Source organism: Anomaloglossus baeobatrachus, chromosome 9 (assembly GCF_048569485.1).
Source record: "Anomaloglossus baeobatrachus isolate aAnoBae1 chromosome 9, aAnoBae1.hap1, whole genome shotgun sequence".
Taxonomy (NCBI): domain Eukaryota; kingdom Metazoa; phylum Chordata; class Amphibia; order Anura; family Aromobatidae; genus Anomaloglossus; species Anomaloglossus baeobatrachus.
The window spans coordinates 227084243-227107215 of NC_134361.1; the positions used below are offsets into that span (position 1 = coordinate 227084243).

At 53.1% G+C, this 22973-nt stretch overlaps 1 protein-coding gene across 1 annotated transcript in view; it reads right to left on the bottom strand.

Annotated features, from left to right (window-relative positions):
• Positions 1–21669: 21669 nt before the first annotated feature.
• Positions 21670–22973, bottom strand: part of LOC142251668 (calmodulin-regulated spectrin-associated protein 1-like) — a 94652-nt gene continuing 93348 nt past the window's right edge. Inside the window, 1 exon segment of the mRNA XM_075324677.1 lies at positions 21670–21994. Within this exon segment, the coding sequence (XP_075180792.1) occupies positions 21692–21994 (303 nt within the window). The 3' untranslated portion in view covers positions 21670–21691.

The following is a 22973-nucleotide window of genomic DNA, read 5'->3' on the forward strand; positions in this document are numbered from 1 at the left end:
TGTCTAGCGGAAGCTTCACTATCGCTGAGAGAGTATGAAACTCCATGCCTAGATATGTGAGTGATTGGCCCGGGGTCGGATCTGACTTTGAAAAGTTGATGATCCACCCGAAACTCTGGAGAGTCTCCAGCGCAACGTTCGGCTGTGTTGGCATGTTCCTTAAGAGGGTGCCTTGACAAGTAGATCTCCCAAATACGGGATCACAGAGTGACCTTGAGATTGCAGGACTGGTACTACTGCTGCCATGACCTTAGCGAAGACCCGTGGGGCTATCGCCAGCCGGAAGGCAGAGTTACGAACTGAAGGTGTTCGCGTCTTATAACAAAGCGTAGAAACGCTGGAGCTCTGGATCAATCGGCACGTGGGGATAAGCATCCTTGACGTCTATCGATGTTAGGAAATTTCCTTGAAACATTGAGGCGATGACGGAGCCGGGGGATTACATCCGGAACCGCCTGGTGTTCACGAGCTGGTTGAGCCGTGTTAGATCCAGAACGGGACGGAAATACTCGTCCTTTCTTGGCACCGCAAATAATTCGGAGTAAAAATCGTGACCTTGTTCCTGAAGAGGAACGGGGGTCACCACTCGTTGTGCCTTTAGAGTGCCCACCGCCTGCAGAAGAGCATCGGCTCGGTCGGGAGGTGGAGAAGTTCTGAAGAATTGAGTTGGAGGACGAGAACTGAACTCTATCCTGTACCCGTGAGACAGAATGTCTCTCACCCAACGGTCTTTGACCTGTGACAGCTAAATATCGCCAAGGCGGGAGAGCCTGCTAGCGACCGAGGATGCGGAGAGAGGAGGCCGCAAGTCATGAGGAAGCCTCTTGGAAGCGGGTTTTCAGGCTGTCTTTTTTGGGCGTGACTGAGCCCGCCAAGAAAACTGAGCTCCTCTGATCCTTTTGAGTCCTCTTTGGATGAGGAGAAATGGGACCTGCCCGAGCCTTGAAAAGACCGAAAACCCCGACTGTCCCTTGGTATGTTGGGGTTTGTTTTGTCTGGCCTGAGGTAAGGAAGAATCCTTACTCTTGAACTGTTTAATGATTACATCTCACGCACACTAAACAGTCGGTCAGCAGAACAAGGCAAACTGGTGAAGCCCTTTTTTGGAAGCAGAATCTGCCTTCCATTCAGTTAACACCCAGGCCCTGCGTAAAACCACGGAGTTAGCGGACGCCACTGCCGTACGGGTCGTAGTCTAGGACAGCATTAATCGCATAAGACGCAAATGCAGACATTTGAGCGGTTAAGGATGACACTTGCGGAACAGATGTACGTGTGACCGTGTCCATCTGTGTAAGACAAGCTGAAGTAGCTTGGAGTGCCTCTACGGCTGCGAATGCTGGAGCTAACAGCGCGCCGATAGCCTCATAGATGGATTTCGACCAGAGATCCCTCTGTCTGTCAGTGGCATCTTTAAGTGCAGCCCCATCTTCCACTGCAACTAAGGATCTAGCTGCAAGCTGGAGATTGGAGGATGCCCCTTGGGACACTGGGTCCAGCCATTGCCCACGTCAGGGGGTAGGGATAACGTGTATCCTCAGCCGTTTGGAGAAGCGCTTAACTGGATAAGCGTGGTGTTCCTGGACTGCCTGTGTAAAGTCAGGGTGGCCAAGGAAAGTATTTAATTTACGCTTGGGATACGTGAATGGAATTTCTCCTGCTGTGAAGCTGACTCTTCCACCGGAGGAGCTGGGGGAGAAATAACTAACATTCTATTGATGGACGCTATGAGATTATTGACTATGGCGTCACCATCCGGGGTATCCAGATTGAGAGCGGTCTCAGGATTAGATCTTGAGCAGCTACCTCCGCCACATCACACAGAGAGTCCGCTTGCTGGGACCCTGACTAGTGTGATGAAGTCGAGGGCCGCTCATAGTGAGCCTCTCAGACTGTCTGGGACTGTCGTCCGTGTCAGAGCCGTCACTCTGGGAAGCACATGACCCCTCGGAGCTCAAAGCTGTTCCCACTGAGGGGGACCATGGATAATGAATGAACAGTGGCCATGGATTTGAGAGACTTGTCTGGACTGCAAGGCTTCTAGTATCATAGCCATAGTCTCAGAAAATCTGTCAGTAAATACTGCAGGCTCCGTCCCCATGTCCTGGACGGTTAGCAGAGACTCCGTAGTATACAATGGGAGTCTATGTACACTGCCGGCCATATAGCCGTAGATGCTGTACCGGCTGCATAGAAAACATGTGCTTCTGCACCTCTGTTTTACACAGACAATATGCTGTTATGTCCTCCGCACAATCAAGGAGGGTATATACAAAAATGCAGCTAAACAGTGCAATGCATAGTGAATAAGCATATATGTATATGTGCACTTCGGCACTAGTGGAGTCAGCCCCACAGGTGCTGCTTAACGCCTGGTCACAGCGGTTGTGTGACTATCCGAATCCCTGCCAGGGATTCCTAAACTTGTCTCTTCTGTCGCTACAGAAAACACTGACAAGAATGGCTGCCGGCGTCCTGTGCAGAGGAGGAAGCCGTGGGCGTGCCTGAGAAAGTGTGGGAATCCGGCTTCACAGCGTACACAGTGAGAGGGGTGGAGTATGCAAAGCATACTCCAGCTCTCAGCGCTGCCGGTTTCACCGTGCACACAGTGAGAGGGGTGGAGTATGCAAAGCACACTCCAGCTCTCAGCGCTGCCGGATTCACAGTGCACACAGTGAGAGGGGTGGAGTATGCAAAGCACACTCCAGCTCTCAGCGCTGCCGGATTCACAGTGCACACAGTGAGAGGGGTGGAGTATGCAAAGCATACTCCAGCTCTCAGCGCTGCCGGATTCACAGTGCACACAGTGAGAGGGGTGGAGTATGCAAAGCATACTCCAGCTCTCAGCGCTGCCGGATTCACCGTGCACACAGTGAGAGGGGTGGAGTATGCAAAGCACACTCCAGCTCTCAGCGCTGCCAGCTTCACAGTGTACACAGTGAGAGGGGTGGAGTATGCAAAGCACACTCCAGCTCTCAGCGCTGCCGGCTTCACAGTGCACACAGTGAGAGGGGTGGAGTATGCAAAGCACACTCCAGCTCTCAGCGCTGCCGGCTTCACAGTGCACACAGTGAGAGGGGTGGAGTATGCAAAGCACACTCCAGCTCTCAGCGCTGCCGGTTTCACAGTGCACACAGTGAGAGGGGTGGAGTATGCAAAGCACACTCCAGCTCTCAGCGCTGCCGGATTCACCGTGCACACAGTGAGAGGGGTGGAGTATGCAAAGCACACTCCAGCTCTCAGCGCTGCCGGATTCACCGTGCACACAGTGAGAGGGGTGGAGTATGCAAAGCACACTCCAGCTCTCAGCGCTGCCGGATTCACAGCGTACACAGTGAGAGGGGTGGAGTATGCAAAGCATACCCCAGCTCTCAGCGCTGCCGGATTCACAGTGTACACAGTGAGAGGGGTGGAGTATGCAAAGCACACTCCAGCTCTCAGCGCTGCCGGATTCACAGTGCACACAGTGAGAGGGGTGGAGTATGCAAAGCACACTCCAGCTCTCAGCGCTGCCGGTTTCACAGTGCACACAGTGAGAGGGGTGGAGTATGCAAAGCACACTCCAGCTCTCAGCGCTGCCGGATTCACAGTGCACACAGTGAGAGGGGTGGAGTATGCAAAGCATACTCCAGCTCTCAGCGCTGCCGGATTCACAGTGTACACAGTGAGAGGGGTGGAGTATGCAAAGCACACTCCAGCTCCCAGCGCTGCCGGATTCACCGTGCACACAGTGAGAGGGGTGGAGTATGCAAAGCACACTCCAGCTCTCAGCGCTGCCGGATTCACCGTGCACACAGTGAGAGGGGTGGAGTATGCAAAGCATACTCCAGCTCCCAGCGCTGCCGGATTCACCGTGCACACAGTGAGAGGGGTGGAGTATGCAAAGCACACTCCAGCTCTCAGCGCTGCCGGATTCACAGTGCACACAGTGAGAGGGGTGGAGTATGCAAAGCACACTCCAGCTCTCAGCGCTGCCGGTTTCACAGTGCACACAGTGAGAGGGGTGGAGTATGCAAAGCACACTCCAGCTCTCAGCGCTGCCGGATTCACAGTGCACACAGTGAGAGGGGTGGAGTATGCAAAGCACACTCCAGCTCTCAGCGCTGCCGGATTCACCGTGCACACAGTGAGAGGGGTGGAGTATGCAAAGCATACTCCAGCTCCCAGCGCTGCCGGATTCACCGTGCACACAGTGAGAGGGGTGGAGTATGCAAAGCACACTCCAGCTCTCAGCGCTGCCGGATTCACAGTGCACACAGTGAGAGGGGTGGAGTATGCAAAGCATACTCCAGCTCTCAGCGCTGCCGGATTCACCGTGCACACAGTGAGAGGGGTGGAGTATGCAAAGCACACTCCAGCTCTCAGCGCTGCCGGATTCACAGCGTACACAGTGAGAGGGGTGGAGTATGCAAAGCACACTCCAGCTCTCAGCGCTGCCGGATTCACCGTGCACACAGTGAGAGGGGTGGAGTATGCAAAGCATACTCCAGCTCTCAGCGCTGCCGGATTCACAGTGTACACAGTGAGAGGGGTGGAGTATGCAAAGCACACTCCAGCTCTCAGCGCTGCCGGATTCACCGTGCATCCAGTGAGAGGGGTGGAGTATGCAAAGCATACTCCAGCTCTCAGCGCTGCCGGATTCACAGTGCATCCAGTGAGAGGGGTGGAGTATGCAAAGCATACTCCAGCTCTCAGCGCTGCCGGATTCACCGTGCATCCAGTGAGAGGGGTGGAGTATGCAAAGCACACTCCAGCTCTCAGCGCTGCCGGATTCACAGTGCACACAGTGAGAGGGGTGGAGTATGCAAAGCATACTCCAGCTCTCAGCGCTGCCGGATTCACAGTGCACACAGTGAGAGGGGTGGAGTATGCAAAGCACACTCCAGCTCTCAGCGCTGCCGGATTCACAGTGTACACAGTGAGAGGGGTGGAGTATGCAAAGCACACTCCAGCTCTCAGCGCTGCCGGATTCACAGTGCACACAGTGAGAGGGGTGGAGTATGCAAAGCATACTCCAGCTCTCAGCGCTGCCGGTTTCACCGTGCACACAGTGAGAGGGGTGGAGTATGCAAAGCATACTCCAGCTCTCAGCGCTGCCGGATTCACAGTGCACACAGTGAGAGGGGTGGAGTATGCAAAGCATACTCCAGCTCTCAGCGCTGCCGGTTTCACAGTGTACACAGTGAGAGGGGTGGAGTATGCAAAGCACACTCCAGCTCTCAGCGCTGCCGGATTCACAGTGCACACAGTGAGAGGGGTGGAGTATGCAAAGCACACTCCAGCTCTCAGCGCTGCCGGATTCACCGTGCACACAGTGAGAGGGGTGGAGTATGCAAAGCACACTCCAGCTCTCAGCGCTGCCGGATTCACCGTGTACACAGTGAGAGGGGTGGAGTATGCAAAGCACACTCCAGCTCTCAGCGCTGCCGGATTCACAGTGCACACAGTGAGAGGGGTGGAGTATGCAAAGCATACTCCAGCTCTCAGCGCTGCCGGTTTCACCGTGCACACAGTGAGAGGGGTGGAGTATGCAAAGCACACTCCAGCTCTCAGCGCTGCCGGATTCACAGTGCACACAGTGAGAGGGGTGGAGTATGCAAAGCACACTCCAGCTCTCAGCGCTGCCGGTTTCACAGTGCACACAGTGAGAGGGGTGGAGTATGCAAAGCACACTCCAGCTCTCAGCGCTGCCGGATTCACAGTGCACACAGTGAGAGGGGTGGAGTATGCAAAGCACACTCCAGCTCTCAGCGCTGCCGGTTTCACAGTGCACACAGTGAGAGGGGTGGAGTATGCAAAGCACACTCCAGCTCTCAGCGCTGCCGGTTTCACAGTGTACACAGTGAGAGGGGTGGAGTATGCAAAGCATACTCCAGCTCTCAGCGCTGCCGGATTCACAGTGTACACAGTGAGAGGGGTGGAGTATGCAAAGCACACTCCAGCTCTCAGCGCTGCCGGATTCACAGTGCACACAGTGAGAGGGGTGGAGTATGCAAAGCATACTCCAGCTCTCAGCGCTGCCGGTTTCACCGTGCACACAGTGAGAGGGGTGGAGTATGCAAAGCATACTCCAGCTCTCAGCGCTGCCGGTTTCACCGTGCACACAGTGAGAGGGGTGGAGTATGCAAAGCACACTCCAGCTCTCAGCGCTGCCGGATTCACAGTGCACACAGTGAGAGGGGTGGAGTATGCAAAGCACACTCCAGCTCTCAGCGCTGCCGGATTCACAGTGTACACAGTGAGAGGGGTGGAGTATGCAAAGCACACTCCAGCTCTCAGCGCTGCCGGTTTCACAGTGTACACAGTGAGAGGGGTGGAGTATGCAAAGCACACTCCAGCTCTCAGCGCTGCCGGTTTCACAGTGTACACAGTGAGAGGGGTGGAGTATGCAAAGCATACTCCAGCTCTCAGCTCTGCCGGATTCACCGTGCACACAGTGAGAGGGGTGGAGTATGCAAAGCATACTCCAGCTCTCAGCGCTGCCGGTTTCACAGTGCACACAGTGAGAGGGGTGGAGTATGCAAAGCACACTCCAGCTCTCAGCGCTGCCGGATTCACCGTGCATCCAGTGAGAGGGGTGGAGTATGCAAAGCATACTCCAGCTCTCAGCGCTGCCGGATTCACAGTGTACACAGTGAGAGGGGTGGAGTATGCAAAGCATCCTCCAGCTCTCAGCGCTGCCAGCTTCACAGTGTACACAGTGAGAGGGGTGGAGTATGCAAAGCACACTCCAGCTCTCAGTGCTGCCGGATTCACAGTGTACACAGTGAGAGGGGTGGAGTATGCAAAGCACACTCCAGCTCTCAGCGCTGCCGGATTCACAGTGCACACAGTGAGAGGGGTGGAGTATGCAAAGCACACTCCAGCTCTCAGCGCTGCCGGATTCACAGTGCACACAGTGAGAGGGGTGGAGTATGCAAAGCACACTCCAGCTCTCAGCGCTGCCGGATTCACAGTGTACACAGTGAGAGGGGTGGAGTATGCAAAGCACACTCCAGCTCTCAGCGCTGCCGGATTCACCGTGCACACAGTGAGAGGGGTGGAGTATGCAAAGCACACTCCAGCTCTCAGCGCTGCCGGATTCACAGTGTACACAGTGAGAGGGGTGGAGTATGCAAAGCACACTCCAGCTCTCAGCGCTGCCGGATTCACAGTGCACACAGTGAGAGGGGTGGAGTATGCAAAGCATACTCCAGCTCTCAGCGCTGCCGGTTTCACAGTGTACACAGTGAGAGGGGTGGAGTATGCAAAGCACACTCCAGCTCTCAGCGCTGCCGGTTTCACAGTGCATCCAGTGAGAGGGGTGGAGTATGCAAAGCACACTCCAGCTCTCAGCGCTGCCGGTTTCACCGTGTACACAGTGAGAGGGGTGGAGTATGCAAAGCACACTCCAGCTCTCAGCGCTGCCGGATTCACCGTGCACACAGTGAGAGGGGTGGAGTATGCAAAGCACACTCCAGCTCTCAGCGCTGCCGGTTTCACAGTGTACACAGTGAGAGGGGTGGAGTATGCAAAGCACACTCCAGCTCTCAGCGCTGCCGGATTCACAGTGTACACAGTGAGAGGGGTGGAGTATGCAAAGCACACTCCAGCTCTCAGCGCTGCCGGATTCACCGTGCACACAGTGAGAGGGGTGGAGTATGCAAAGCACACTCCAGCTCTCAGCGCTGCCGGATTCACCGTGTACACAGTGAGAGGGGTGGAGTATGCAAAGCACACTCCAGCTCTCAGCGCTGCCGGATTCACCGTGTACACAGTGAGAGGGGTGGAGTATGCAAAGCATACTCCAGCTCTCAGCGCTGCCGGATTCACCGTGCATCCAGTGAGAGGGGTGGAGTATGCAAAGCACACTCCAGCTCTCAGCGCTGCCGGTTTCACAGTGTACACAGTGAGAGGGGTGGAGTATGCAAAGCACACTCCAGCTCTCAGCGCTGCCGGATTCACAGTGTACACAGTGAGAGGGGTGGAGTATGCAAAGCACACTCCAGCTCTCAGCGCTGCCGGATTCACCGTGCATCCAGTGAGAGGGGTGGAGTATGCAAAGCATACTCCAGCTCTCAGCGCTGCCGGATTCACAGTGTACACAGTGAGAGGGGTGGAGTATGCAAAGCACACTCCAGCTCTCAGCGCTGCCGGATTCACCGTGCATCCAGTGAGAGGGGTGGAGTATGCAAAGCATACTCCAGCTCTCAGCGCTGCCGGTTTCACCGTGCACACAGTGAGAGGGGTGGAGTATGCAAAGCACACTCCAGCTCTCAGCGCTGCCGGATTCACCGTGCACACAGTGAGAGGGGTGGAGTATGCAAAGCATCCTCCAGCTCTCAGCGCTGCCGGATTCACAGTGCACACAGTGAGAGGGGTGGAGTATGCAAAGCACACTCCAGCTCTCAGCGCTGCCGGTTTCACAGTGCATCCAGTGAGAGGGGTGGAGTATGCAAAGCACACTCCAGCTCTCAGCGCTGCCGGATTCACAGTGCACACAGTGAGAGGGGTGGAGTATGCAAAGCATACTCCAGCTCTCAGCGCTGCCGGATTCACAGTGCACACAGTGAGAGGGGTGGAGTATGCAAAGCATACTCCAGCTCTCAGCGCTGCCGGATTCACAGTGTACACAGTGAGAGGGGTGGAGTATGCAAAGCACACTCCAGCTCTCAGCGCTGCCGGATTCACAGTGCACACAGTGAGCGGGGTGGAGTATGCAAAGCACACTCCAGCTCTCAGCGCTGCCGGATTCACCGTGCATCCAGTGAGAGGGGTGGAGTATGCAAAGCACACTCCAGCTCTCAGCGCTGCCGGATTCACAGTGCACACAGTGAGAGGGGTGGAGTATGCAAAGCACACTCCAGCTCTCAGCGCTGCCGGATTCACCGTGCACACAGTGAGAGGGGTGGAGTATGCAAAGCATACTCCAGCTCTCAGCGCTGCCGGATTCACCGTGCACACAGTGAGAGGGGTGGAGTATGCAAAGCACACTCCAGCTCTCAGCGCTGCCGGTTTCACAGTGCACACAGTGAGAGGGGTGGAGTATGCAAAGCATACTCCAGCTCTCAGCGCTGCCGGATTCACCGTGCATCCAGTGAGAGGGGTGGAGTATGCAAAGCACACTCCAGCTCTCAGCGCTGCCGGATTCACAGTGTACACAGTGAGAGGGGTGGAGTATGCAAAGCACACTCCAGCTCTCAGCGCTGCCGGATTCACAGTGTACACAGTGAGAGGGGTGGAGTATGCAAAGCATACTCCAGCTCTCAGCGCTGCCGGTTTCACAGCGTACACAGTGAGAGGGGTGGAGTACGCAAAGCATACTCCAGCTCTCAGCGCTGCCGGATTCACAGTGCATCCAGTGAGAGGGGTGGAGTATGCAAAGCACACTCCAGCTCTCAGCGCTGCCGGATTCACAGTGCACACAGTGAGAGGGGTGGAGTACGCAAAGCATACTCCAGCTCTCAGCTCTGCCGGATTCACCGTGCACACAGTGAGAGGGGTGGAGTATGCAAAGCACACTCCAGCTCTCAGCGCTGCCGGTTTCACAGTGCATCCAGTGAGAGGGGTGGAGTATGCAAAGCACACTCCAGCTCTCAGCGCTGCCGGATTCACCGTGCACACAGTGAGAGGGGTGGAGTATGCAAAGCACACTCCAGCTCTCAGCGCTGCCGGTTTCACAGTGCATCCAGTGAGAGGGGTGGAGTATGCAAAGCACACTCCAGCTCTCAGCGCTGCCGGATTCACCGTGTACACAGTGAGAGGGGTGGAGTATGCAAAGCACACTCCAGCTCTCAGCGCTGCCGGTTTCACAGTGCACACAGTGAGAGGGGTGGAGTATGCAAAGCATACTCCAGCTCTCAGCGCTGCCGGATTCACCGTGCACACAGTGAGAGGGGTGGAGTATGCAAAGCACACTCCAGCTCTCAGCGCTGCCGGTTTCACAGTGCACACAGTGAGAGGGGTGGAGTATGCAAAGCACACTCCAGCTCTCAGCGCTGCCGGCTTCACAGTGTACACAGTGAGAGGGGTGGAGTATGCAAAGCACACTCCAGCTCTCAGCGCTGCCGGCTTCACAGTGCACACAGTGAGAGGGGTGGAGTATGCAAAGCACACTCCAGCTCTCAGCGCTGCCGGCTTCACAGTGCACACAGTGAGAGGGGTGGAGTATGCAAAGCACACTCCAGCTCTCAGCGCTGCCGGTTTCACCGTGCACACAGTGAGAGGGGTGGAGTATGCAAAGCACACCCCAGCTCTCAGCGCTGCCGGTTTCACAGTGTACACAGTGAGAGGGGTGGAGTATGCAAAGCATACTCCAGCTCTCAGCGCTGCCGGATTCACAGTGTACACAGTGAGAGGGGTGGAGTATGCAAAGCATACTCCAGCTCTCAGCGCTGCCGGTTTCACAGCGTACACAGTGAGAGGGGTGGAGTATGCAAAGCACACTCCAGCTCTCAGCGCTGCCGGATTCACCGTGCACACAGTGAGAGGGGTGGAGTATGCAAAGCACACTCCAGCTCTCAGCGCTGCCGGATTCACAGCGTACACAGTGAGAGGGGTGGAGTATGCAAAGCACACTCCAGCTCTCAGCGCTGCCGGATTCACCGTGCACACAGTGAGAGGGGTGGAGTATGCAAAGCATACTCCAGCTCTCAGCGCTGCCGGATTCACAGTGTACACAGTGAGAGGGGTGGAGTATGCAAAGCACACTCCAGCTCCCAGCGCTGCCGGATTCACCGTGCACACAGTGAGAGGGGTGGAGTATGCAAAGCACACTCCAGCTCTCAGCGCTGCCGGATTCACCGTGCACACAGTGAGAGGGGTGGAGTATGCAAAGCATACTCCAGCTCCCAGCGCTGCCGGATTCACCGTGCACACAGTGAGAGGGGTGGAGTATGCAAAGCACACTCCAGCTCTCAGCGCTGCCGGATTCACAGTGCACACAGTGAGAGGGGTGGAGTATGCAAAGCACACTCCAGCTCTCAGCGCTGCCGGTTTCACAGTGCACACAGTGAGAGGGGTGGAGTATGCAAAGCACACTCCAGCTCTCAGCGCTGCCGGATTCACAGTGCACACAGTGAGAGGGGTGGAGTATGCAAAGCACACTCCAGCTCTCAGCGCTGCCGGTTTCACAGTGCACACAGTGAGAGGGGTGGAGTATGCAAAGCACACTCCAGCTCTCAGCGCTGCCGGATTCACAGTGCACACAGTGAGAGGGGTGGAGTATGCAAAGCACACTCCAGCTCTCAGCGCTGCCGGATTCACCGTGCACACAGTGAGAGGGGTGGAGTATGCAAAGCATACTCCAGCTCCCAGCGCTGCCGGATTCACCGTGCACACAGTGAGAGGGGTGGAGTATGCAAAGCACACTCCAGCTCTCAGCGCTGCCGGATTCACAGTGCACACAGTGAGAGGGGTGGAGTATGCAAAGCATACTCCAGCTCTCAGCGCTGCCGGATTCACCGTGCACACAGTGAGAGGGGTGGAGTATGCAAAGCACACTCCAGCTCTCAGCGCTGCCGGATTCACAGCGTACACAGTGAGAGGGGTGGAGTATGCAAAGCACACTCCAGCTCTCAGCGCTGCCGGATTCACCGTGCACACAGTGAGAGGGGTGGAGTATGCAAAGCATACTCCAGCTCTCAGCGCTGCCGGATTCACAGTGTACACAGTGAGAGGGGTGGAGTATGCAAAGCACACTCCAGCTCTCAGCGCTGCCGGATTCACCGTGCATCCAGTGAGAGGGGTGGAGTATGCAAAGCATACTCCAGCTCTCAGCGCTGCCGGATTCACAGTGCATCCAGTGAGAGGGGTGGAGTATGCAAAGCATACTCCAGCTCTCAGCGCTGCCGGATTCACCGTGCATCCAGTGAGAGGGGTGGAGTATGCAAAGCACACTCCAGCTCTCAGCGCTGCCGGATTCACAGTGCACACAGTGAGAGGGGTGGAGTATGCAAAGCATACTCCAGCTCTCAGCGCTGCCGGATTCACAGTGCACACAGTGAGAGGGGTGGAGTATGCAAAGCACACTCCAGCTCTCAGCGCTGCCGGATTCACAGTGTACACAGTGAGAGGGGTGGAGTATGCAAAGCACACTCCAGCTCTCAGCGCTGCCGGATTCACAGTGCACACAGTGAGAGGGGTGGAGTATGCAAAGCATACTCCAGCTCTCAGCGCTGCCGGTTTCACCGTGCACACAGTGAGAGGGGTGGAGTATGCAAAGCATACTCCAGCTCTCAGCGCTGCCGGATTCACAGTGCACACAGTGAGAGGGGTGGAGTATGCAAAGCATACTCCAGCTCTCAGCGCTGCCGGTTTCACAGTGTACACAGTGAGAGGGGTGGAGTATGCAAAGCACACTCCAGCTCTCAGCGCTGCCGGATTCACAGTGCACACAGTGAGAGGGGTGGAGTATGCAAAGCACACTCCAGCTCTCAGCGCTGCCGGATTCACAGTGCACACAGTGAGAGGGGTGGAGTATGCAAAGCACACTCCAGCTCTCAGCGCTGCCGGTTTCACAGTGCACACAGTGAGAGGGGTGGAGTATGCAAAGCACACTCCAGCTCTCAGCGCTGCCGGATTCACAGTGCACACAGTGAGAGGGGTGGAGTATGCAAAGCACACTCCAGCTCTCAGCGCTGCCGGTTTCACAGTGCACACAGTGAGAGGGGTGGAGTATGCAAAGCATACTCCAGCTCTCAGCGCTGCCGGATTCACAGTGTACACAGTGAGAGGGGTGGAGTATGCAAAGCACACTCCAGCTCTCAGCGCTGCCGGATTCACAGTGCACACAGTGAGAGGGGTGGAGTATGCAAAGCATACTCCAGCTCTCAGCGCTGCCGGTTTCACCGTGCACACAGTGAGAGGGGTGGAGTATGCAAAGCATACTCCAGCTCTCAGCGCTGCCGGTTTCACCGTGCACACAGTGAGAGGGGTGGAGTATGCAAAGCACACTCCAGCTCTCAGCGCTGCCGGATTCACAGTGCACACAGTGAGAGGGGTGGAGTATGCAAAGCACACTCCAGCTCTCAGCGCTGCCGGATTCACAGTGTACACAGTGAGAGGGGTGGAGTATGCAAAGCACACTCCAGCTCTCAGCGCTGCCGGTTTCACAGTGTACACAGTGAGAGGGGTGGAGTATGCAAAGCACACTCCAGCTCTCAGCGCTGCCGGTTTCACAGTGTACACAGTGAGAGGGGTGGAGTATGCAAAGCATACTCCAGCTCTCAGCTCTGCCGGATTCACCGTGCACACAGTGAGAGGGGTGGAGTATGCAAAGCATACTCCAGCTCTCAGCGCTGCCGGTTTCACAGTGCACACAGTGAGAGGGGTGGAGTATGCAAAGCACACTCCAGCTCTCAGCGCTGCCGGATTCACCGTGCATCCAGTGAGAGGGGTGGAGTATGCAAAGCATACTCCAGCTCTCAGCGCTGCCGGATTCACAGTGTACACAGTGAGAGGGGTGGAGTATGCAAAGCATCCTCCAGCTCTCAGCGCTGCCAGCTTCACAGTGTACACAGTGAGAGGGGTGGAGTATGCAAAGCACACTCCAGCTCTCAGTGCTGCCGGATTCACAGTGTACACAGTGAGAGGGGTGGAGTATGCAAAGCACACTCCAGCTCTCAGCGCTGCCGGATTCACCGTGCACACAGTGAGAGGGGTGGAGTATGCAAAGCACACTCCAGCTCTCAGCGCTGCCGGTTTCACAGTGCATCCAGTGAGAGGGGTGGAGTATGCAAAGCACACTCCAGCTCTCAGCGCTGCCGGTTTCACCGTGTACACAGTGAGAGGGGTGGAGTATGCAAAGCACACTCCAGCTCTCAGCGCTGCCGGATTCACCGTGCACACAGTGAGAGGGGTGGAGTATGCAAAGCACACTCCAGCTCTCAGCGCTGCCGGTTTCACAGTGTACACAGTGAGAGGGGTGGAGTATGCAAAGCACACTCCAGCTCTCAGCGCTGCCGGATTCACAGTGTACACAGTGAGAGGGGTGGAGTATGCAAAGCACACTCCAGCTCTCAGCGCTGCCGGATTCACCGTGCACACAGTGAGAGGGGTGGAGTATGCAAAGCACACTCCAGCTCTCAGCGCTGCCGGATTCACCGTGTACACAGTGAGAGGGGTGGAGTATGCAAAGCACACTCCAGCTCTCAGCGCTGCCGGATTCACCGTGTACACAGTGAGAGGGGTGGAGTATGCAAAGCATACTCCAGCTCTCAGCGCTGCCGGATTCACCGTGCATCCAGTGAGAGGGGTGGAGTATGCAAAGCACACTCCAGCTCTCAGCGCTGCCGGTTTCACAGTGTACACAGTGAGAGGGGTGGAGTATGCAAAGCACACTCCAGCTCTCAGCGCTGCCGGATTCACAGTGTACACAGTGAGAGGGGTGGAGTATGCAAAGCACACTCCAGCTCTCAGCGCTGCCGGATTCACCGTGCATCCAGTGAGAGGGGTGGAGTATGCAAAGCATACTCCAGCTCTCAGCGCTGCCGGATTCACAGTGTACACAGTGAGAGGGGTGGAGTATGCAAAGCACACTCCAGCTCTCAGCGCTGCCGGATTCACCGTGCATCCAGTGAGAGGGGTGGAGTATGCAAAGCATACTCCAGCTCTCAGCGCTGCCGGTTTCACCGTGCACACAGTGAGAGGGGTGGAGTATGCAAAGCACACTCCAGCTCTCAGCGCTGCCGGATTCACCGTGCACACAGTGAGAGGGGTGGAGTATGCAAAGCATCCTCCAGCTCTCAGCGCTGCCGGATTCACAGTGCACACAGTGAGAGGGGTGGAGTATGCAAAGCACACTCCAGCTCTCAGCGCTGCCGGTTTCACAGTGCATCCAGTGAGAGGGGTGGAGTATGCAAAGCACACTCCAGCTCTCAGCGCTGCCGGATTCACAGTGCACACAGTGAGAGGGGTGGAGTATGCAAAGCATACTCCAGCTCTCAGCGCTGCCGGATTCACAGTGCACACAGTGAGAGGGGTGGAGTATGCAAAGCATACTCCAGCTCTCAGCGCTGCCGGATTCACAGTGTACACAGTGAGAGGGGTGGAGTATGCAAAGCACACTCCAGCTCTCAGCGCTGCCGGTTTCACAGTGCACACAGTGAGAGGGGTGGAGTATGCAAAGCATACTCCAGCTCTCAGCGCTGCCGGATTCACCGTGCATCCAGTGAGAGGGGTGGAGTATGCAAAGCACACTCCAGCTCTCAGCGCTGCCGGATTCACAGTGTACACAGTGAGAGGGGTGGAGTATGCAAAGCACACTCCAGCTCTCAGCGCTGCCGGATTCACAGTGTACACAGTGAGAGGGGTGGAGTATGCAAAGCATACTCCAGCTCTCAGCGCTGCCGGTTTCACAGCGTACACAGTGAGAGGGGTGGAGTACGCAAAGCATACTCCAGCTCTCAGCGCTGCCGGATTCACAGTGCATCCAGTGAGAGGGGTGGAGTATGCAAAGCACACTCCAGCTCTCAGCGCTGCCGGATTCACAGTGCACACAGTGAGAGGGGTGGAGTACGCAAAGCATACTCCAGCTCTCAGCTCTGCCGGATTCACCGTGCACACAGTGAGAGGGGTGGAGTATGCAAAGCACACTCCAGCTCTCAGCGCTGCCGGTTTCACAGTGCATCCAGTGAGAGGGGTGGAGTATGCAAAGCACACTCCAGCTCTCAGCGCTGCCGGATTCACCGTGCACACAGTGAGAGGGGTGGAGTATGCAAAGCACACTCCAGCTCTCAGCGCTGCCGGTTTCACAGTGCATCCAGTGAGAGGGGTGGAGTATGCAAAGCACACTCCAGCTCTCAGCGCTGCCGGATTCACCGTGCACACAGTGAGAGGGGTGGAGTATGCAAAGCACACTCCAGCTCTCAGCGCTGCCGGTTTCACAGTGCACACAGTGAGAGGGGTGGAGTATGCAAAGCACACTCCAGCTCTCAGCGCTGCCGGATTCACAGTGTACACAGTGAGAGGGGTGGAGTATGCAAAGCACACTCCAGCTCTCAGCGCTGCCGGATTCACCGTGCATCCAGTGAGAGGGGTGGAGTATGCAAAGCACACTCCAGCTCTCAGCGCTGCCGGATTCACAGTGCACACAGTGAGAGGGGTGGAGTATGCAAAGCACACTCCAGCTCTCAGCGCTGCCGGATTCACCGTGCACACAGTGAGAGGGGTGGAGTATGCAAAGCACACTCCAGCTCTCAGCGCTGCCGGTTTCACAGTGCACACAGTGAGAGGGGTGGAGTATGCAAAGCACACTCCAGCTCTCAGCGCTGCCGGCTTCACAGTGTACACAGTGAGAGGGGTGGAGTATGCAAAGCACACTCCAGCTCTCAGCGCTGCCGGCTTCACAGTGCACACAGTGAGAGGGGTGGAGTATGCAAAGCACACTCCAGCTCTCAGCGCTGCCGGCTTCACAGTGCACACAGTGAGAGGGGTGGAGTATGCAAAGCACACTCCAGCTCTCAGCGCTGCCGGTTTCACCGTGCACACAGTGAGAGGGGTGGAGTATGCAAAGCACACCCCAGCTCTCAGCGCTGCCGGTTTCACAGTGTACACAGTGAGAGGGGTGGAGTATGCAAAGCACACTCCAGCTCTCAGCGCTGCCGGTTTCACAGCGTACACAGTGAGAGGGGTGGAGTATGCAAAGCACACTCCAGCTCTCAGCGCTGCCGGATTCACCGTGCACACAGTGAGAGGGGTGGAGTATGCAAAGCATACTCCAGCTCTCAGCGCTGCCGGATTCACAGTGCACACAGTGAGAGGGGTGGAGTATGCAAAGCACACTCCAGCTCTCAGCGCTGCCGGATTCACAGTGCACACAGTGAGAGGGGTGGAGTATGCAAAGCATACTCCAGCTCTCAGCGCTGCCGGTTTCACCGTGCATCTAGTGAGAGGGGTGGAGTATGCAAAGCACACTCCAGCTCTCAGCGCTGCCGGATTCACAGTGCACACAGTGAGAGGGGTGGAGTATGCAAAGCACACTCCAGCTCTCAGCGCTGCCGTGCTGTGCAGCGTTACGCCCCTACCCTGACTGGCAGGTCTGTGGGCGGAAACGAAGTGAGACTAGGCCGCGCAAGCCGGGGACTCGAGTGATAAGCGCGGCCGGCATATAAGCCTTGGTCGGCGCGGAAGTCCCCGGCGCACCACAAGTCCCAGCCGCGCCCGAAATAAAAATGGCAACGGCGGTTAGCGCGGTAGTCCCCTAATACACTAACACACCCAGCAAGCTGTAGTGTGCGATGGCACTAGTGCGGGCAGCGCCGCCGTCCCTGGCGCACTAACACACCCAGCAATGCTGCCGTGTGTCCGTGCGCGGTCCCCACAGGGACACAGAGTACCTCAACGTAGCAGGGCCATGTCCCTGAGGATACTCCGCTCCATGTCCAGCAGATTCCCAGGAGCTGTGGATGGAGCCCGGTCTCAGTGCCTGGAGACCGGTAAGATCCCACTTCACCCAGAGCCGAAAGGGGATGGGGAAGGAAAGCAGCATGTGGGCTCCAGCCTCCGTACCCACAATGGGTACCTCAACCTTAACAAACACCTCCGACAAAAGTGGGGTGAGAAGGGAGCATGCTGGGGACCCTAGTATGGGCCCTCTTTTCTTCCATCCGACATAGTCAGCAGCTACTGCTGACTAAACAGTGGAGCTATGCGTGGATGTCTGACCTCCTTCGCACAAAGCACAAAACTGGTGAGCCAGTGATCCCACTGGGGGTGTATAGCCAGAAGGGGAGGGGCCTTACACTTTTGAGTGTAATACTTTGTGTGGCCTCCGGAGGCAGTAGCTATACACCCAATTGTCTGGGTCTCCCAATGGAGCGACAAAGAAATATTTGTATTATCTTTTCTCTCTAACTTACACGAGCAGAAGAACGAAGATGGGTCCGGGTTTTGGGATTGCTTACAAAGTGTAGCACCTAGCCCCGCTCCCAGTGGGGGCTCCTTCCCTCTCACCTGCCCAGTCCCAGCATGGTGTTATCGCACGTCCCTGCTCTTAGGCTCCGGCGGGGGCATCCTACCTCTCACCTGCCCAGCGGCTCCACTGCCTCTTCTCCTTCCCTGGGATCTATCGCGTCCTTCACCTGCTTTCAGGCCATGCGCCAGTCTTGTGAGAGTATACGTGTGGCCATGACCCCTTTCAAAAAGGACCAGCGTCACATTACTTGGAAGTGATCACAGAGGTCACCTATTGACAAAGGTATTGAAGATCACCTCCATCTATAGGAGGCGCCTGAGCAATGTTGCCTACTAGTTAGTGCATTGTTAGTTCTATGGTCCTGTTCTACCTCGGTGTCTAGTACAGTTTGCCTTGTCCTAGCTCCAGTATTGTTAACCTCTGTGCAGTCCTAAAAGCCCGCCCGAGGCCTTCCACCTGCGGGCCGGCCCGCCCGAGGCCTTCCACCTGCGGGCCGGCCCGCCCGAGGCCTTCCACCTGCGGGCCGGCCCGCCCGAGGCCTTCCCCTCTGGGCCGGCATGCTCGAGGCCCTCCACCTCTGGGCCGGCACGCCCGAGCCTCCACCTCTGGGCCGGCACGCCCGAGCCTCCACCTCTGCTGCCACGTCAGAGGTTGCCAGCTCCGGACATTAAAGACATTACCCGTCCGTGAGACTATCTCCATTGGTCCCTAGCAGTCGTGCATTTAGGCCCTCCGTTGGTGCACCACACAATCCCTGTATCGGGGTTCGCTGCTGGTTGCTCCTTCGGGAAGAATCCAGTGCACGGTCCAGTGGGTCCACCCTGGGCACTCACTGCCCACCGTAACACAAAGCCGCTCTGAGCCCCTGCATGAGCAGTATTATTAGCTCAATAGTAAATGAGGCATGTTCGCTTTTTAGCACAATAAATGTAATAAAAAAAAAAATAAAATAAATGAATAAAAATAAAAATGACGGAATAGACAGATTAAAAAAATAAGAAATGGAAAGAACGAGGTACAGTATTTTATTTTATTTAATTTCAGTGCTTTCATAAAATAAATAGGAGTTAAATAACCATGGTGAAGGTGTGTGTGGGGGGGGGGATACGGATCACAGGCAAGGGTGGGGGGGGGGGGAGCATGATAACAAATCCTCTGTATGCACTGTAGACTTATAAAGCTTTTCGGTTATATACAGAAACATCGACAACGAATATATACAGAACTGCAGCAGTCTGGAGTAACATGGAAGAAGGGCATTACCAGGTATGGTGGCATTTAAAGTGGCGACATCTGCTGAGCCGACCCCCCCCTTGACAATAAAATCACCATTTAACATCAAAGCAAATGTCTCGCCATCCACTGTGGGGGAGCGAGGGGGCACCTACAAATCCAGATCTGGACCCCCCACATCCGACGGCTATTTAGTGTAAGTACGAGCATCTTCATATTGTACCAAAGTAATTCAAGTAATACTTCAGACAAGTGCAAACCGAAAAAAAAAAAAGAAAAATATATATAATACTCTGAAAAAAAAAATAGATTTAAATATTTCCGGCGTCGCGTTTTAATTAAAAAGGACAACTCAATAATGGCGGTACAGGCAAAAAAAAAAAAAAAAAAAGACTCCAAAGTGCGCGAGATCGTAAAATCACGGAGAAAGCGATTTCCTTCCAAGTCCGAGGCGAATGATGTCACGAACGGTCCCGATTGTAAGCGCGGAGGATTGATTTGAATTTTCTAAAAATCTGCAGTTTTTGTAATTTATTTTTATATGAGTAAAACAAAAAAAAAAAAAAAGTCCTCCCCCAAAAAAAAATAAATAAGTCACTCCAAAAAAAAAAACAACAACAAAAAACGCATCACTGCGCACTCGTTTTTTCAGAGCGTGCGTCTTCTAGGACACAGCAATTGTAACATCATAAAACCATTAAAACAAAATGATTGATTTTTTTTTTCTCTATTTTATAAGTGCACCGATATATTTTTACACAGACAGGCGTACCGTGGAACTGATCTACGTCTATTGTATGGATCACTTAGAATGAATATTTCAATATCACTGTACCTCTGGAGGGGCGAAGGGGGTGATAAAAATAAAATTAAAAAAAAAAAATAACATCCAAATCAGCATTTGTTGTGGCATAAAGGACATACATACCAGAAAAAAACAAAAAAAAAAAAACAAAACAAAACAAAAAGCCAGCAGTAACTACAATTATTTTTCCAAATTAGTATTTGTTGTGGATTTTACAGGACAGCCATATTGTAGTGAGTATAATGTGTTATCAGCTGTAAAAAAAAAAAAAAAAAAAAGGAAAGTAAATAAAATATAAAAAAAAAAAGCAGTAGCTACAAAAATTTTTCTTTTGATAAAAAAAAAAAAAAATGCATCCAAATCTGTATTTCTTGTGGATTATATGGCTGATATTAGTGTGTATAATTCCTAAATATCAGCTTAAGCAATATAAAATAATTCCTAAATATCAGCAGCACAAGAAAAAAAAAAAAAAGCCAGCGGTAACTACAATTATTTTTTACAGGGAGGGGCCAATTTAAAAAAAAAATAAAAAATATGCATCCAAATTTGTATTTGTTGTGGATTTTAAAGGACATCCATATTACAGTGTGTATAATTTGTTACCATCAGCTGTACAAAATGGAAAATAAAAAAAACAAAAAAAAACAAAACAGCAGTAGCTACAATTATTTTCTGGGGAAGGGGCTGAAGTAAAAATAAAAAAAAAAGGCATCCAAACCAGTACTTGTTGTGGACTATATAGCCGATATTAGTGTGTATAATTCCTAAATATCAGCTTAAAAAAATAAGGATTCCTAAATATCAGAATCACAAAAAAAAACAAAAAAAAAAAAAACAAAAGCCAGCAGTAACTACAATTATTTTTCCAGGGAGGGGCAAATAATTAAAAAAATGCATCCAAATTAGTATGTGTTGTGGATTTTACAGGACAGCCATATTAGTGTGTATAATTCCTAAACAGGAGAATAATTCCCAATATATCAGCAGCACAAGAAAAAAAAAATAAAATAAACAAAGAACCAGCAGTAACTACAATTATTTTCCGGGAGGGGCAAAAAAAAAAAAAAAAAAAAATACATCCAAATCAGAATTTGTTGTGGATTACAGGACAGCTATGTATATTGTGTGTATAATTCCTAAACATTAGCTTAAAAATAGGAGAGTAATTCCTAAATATCAGCAGCACAAGAAAAAGAAAACAAACAAAAACCCAGCAGTAACTACAATTATTTTTCCACGCTTTTACATTCCCTTCCTTCCAATTTATTTTTTTTTCTTCCTACAGCTGCTGGAAATAATTATTATTATTTTCAGGTGTCTCCCGGTTTCCATAGTTTATTAGTTTGGGAGCACTTCAAGTAAATGGAAATCCACTTGGTAAAAAAAAAAATAATATAAATAAAAAAAAGCATCATGCATTGAGTTCCTTGCATTGAAGGAGTCAGTTTTGATTTTTCATGGCAGATGTCGTCCACAGAGAAAATAGTGTAAATGAGAGAAAAAAAAAAAAAAAAGTATTGAGCACATCAATGGTTTTGGTGTAGAGAGAATAGAACCTGCAAAATAAATAAAAAAAAAAAAAAAAAAAATTATTGTCCATGTAAAACGCATATTAAAACTTCCCTTTTGAAAAAGAAAAAAAAAAGAATAAAACGGAGAAAAAAAAAAAAAAAAAAAAAACATTCAAAGTGCTGCACTCTTCATATCCACTACAGGAAAAAAGGCGTAAACATGTTCCTCTAGGGCCTGCGCGGGGGTCACTTGTACAGCGGGTTCTTCTTTGGCAATGCGGGTCGCTTGGCTTGCCACAAGTGGTTATGGATAGTCAGTGCGTCGACGCTGACCGACATGGTTTTGGCGGGGATCACAGTAAACTGTTTTCTGTCCGAGCTGTATTTGTACAGTTTGTCGATCATTTTCTTGGTGATGGTTTTGGGGCCCGTTCCCGTCAGCTTACAGATTTCCTCAGAGTCTGGGTAGTAAGAATAAAGTGCTCGGAACTGACAGCCGGCGTCGCGGAACAGGATGATGTAGTGGTTGGAGTCGCACTTCTCGAGCTCCTGGATTTAATAAAGAAAAAAAAAAAAAATATGATAAAATTATTTTGTTTTATAAGACGCACCCCAAATTTGGAGAAAAAAAAATATGGGGTTAATTTTATAATCTGGTGGTGTCTTATCAAAAGGGGAGCGGCAGTGGTGGTGCATCGGGGTCACCATAGGCAGGGGCGATGCTGCGCGTGCTGTGAGGCAGGAGCATCCAGAAACTGTCAGCAGTACGGACTTCAAAAAAATGGCGCCCAGACTTGGCGCATGCGCAGATTGAGCAACTGGCTCAACGGCCACCTCCGGGCGCCATTTTCCTTAAGTCCGCTGCTGGGAGATCAGTGGATCGGAGACGGCGCGTGCGTAGATGAGATCTTGAGCCGAGAGCCCCATCTGCGCATGCACCGACTCTGGGTGAAATTATTTGAAGCCCGCACCGCCGATAGTTTTAGGATGGCCCCTGCCTCACCCCCAATATAATAATAATAATAATAATTTTATTCATTTATAGAGCGCTATTAATTCCACAGCGCTTTACATACATTGTCAACACTGTCCCCATTGGGGCTCACAATCTAAAGTCCCTATCTGTATGTCTTTGGAGTGTGGGAGGAAACCGGAGAATCCAGAGGAAACCCACGCAAACACGGGGAGAACATACAAACTCCTGGCAGATGGTGTCCTTGGTGGGATTTGAACCCAGGATCCCAGCGCTGCAAGGCTGCAGTGCTAACCACTGAGCCACCACAAGACTGCAGTGCTAACCACTGAGCCACCACAAGACTGCAGTTCTAACCACTGAGCCACCACAAGACTGCAGTGCCAACCACTGAGCCACCACAAGACTGCAGTGCTAACCACTGAGCCACCGTGCCGCCTCCTGTGACCCCACTCCATACACTACATTCGGCTTATAAGACCCCCCCCCCCCTTTTTCCTCCCAAATTTTGATGAGGAAATATCCTAAACACTAATTTAATGTTGTCGCCGTCCC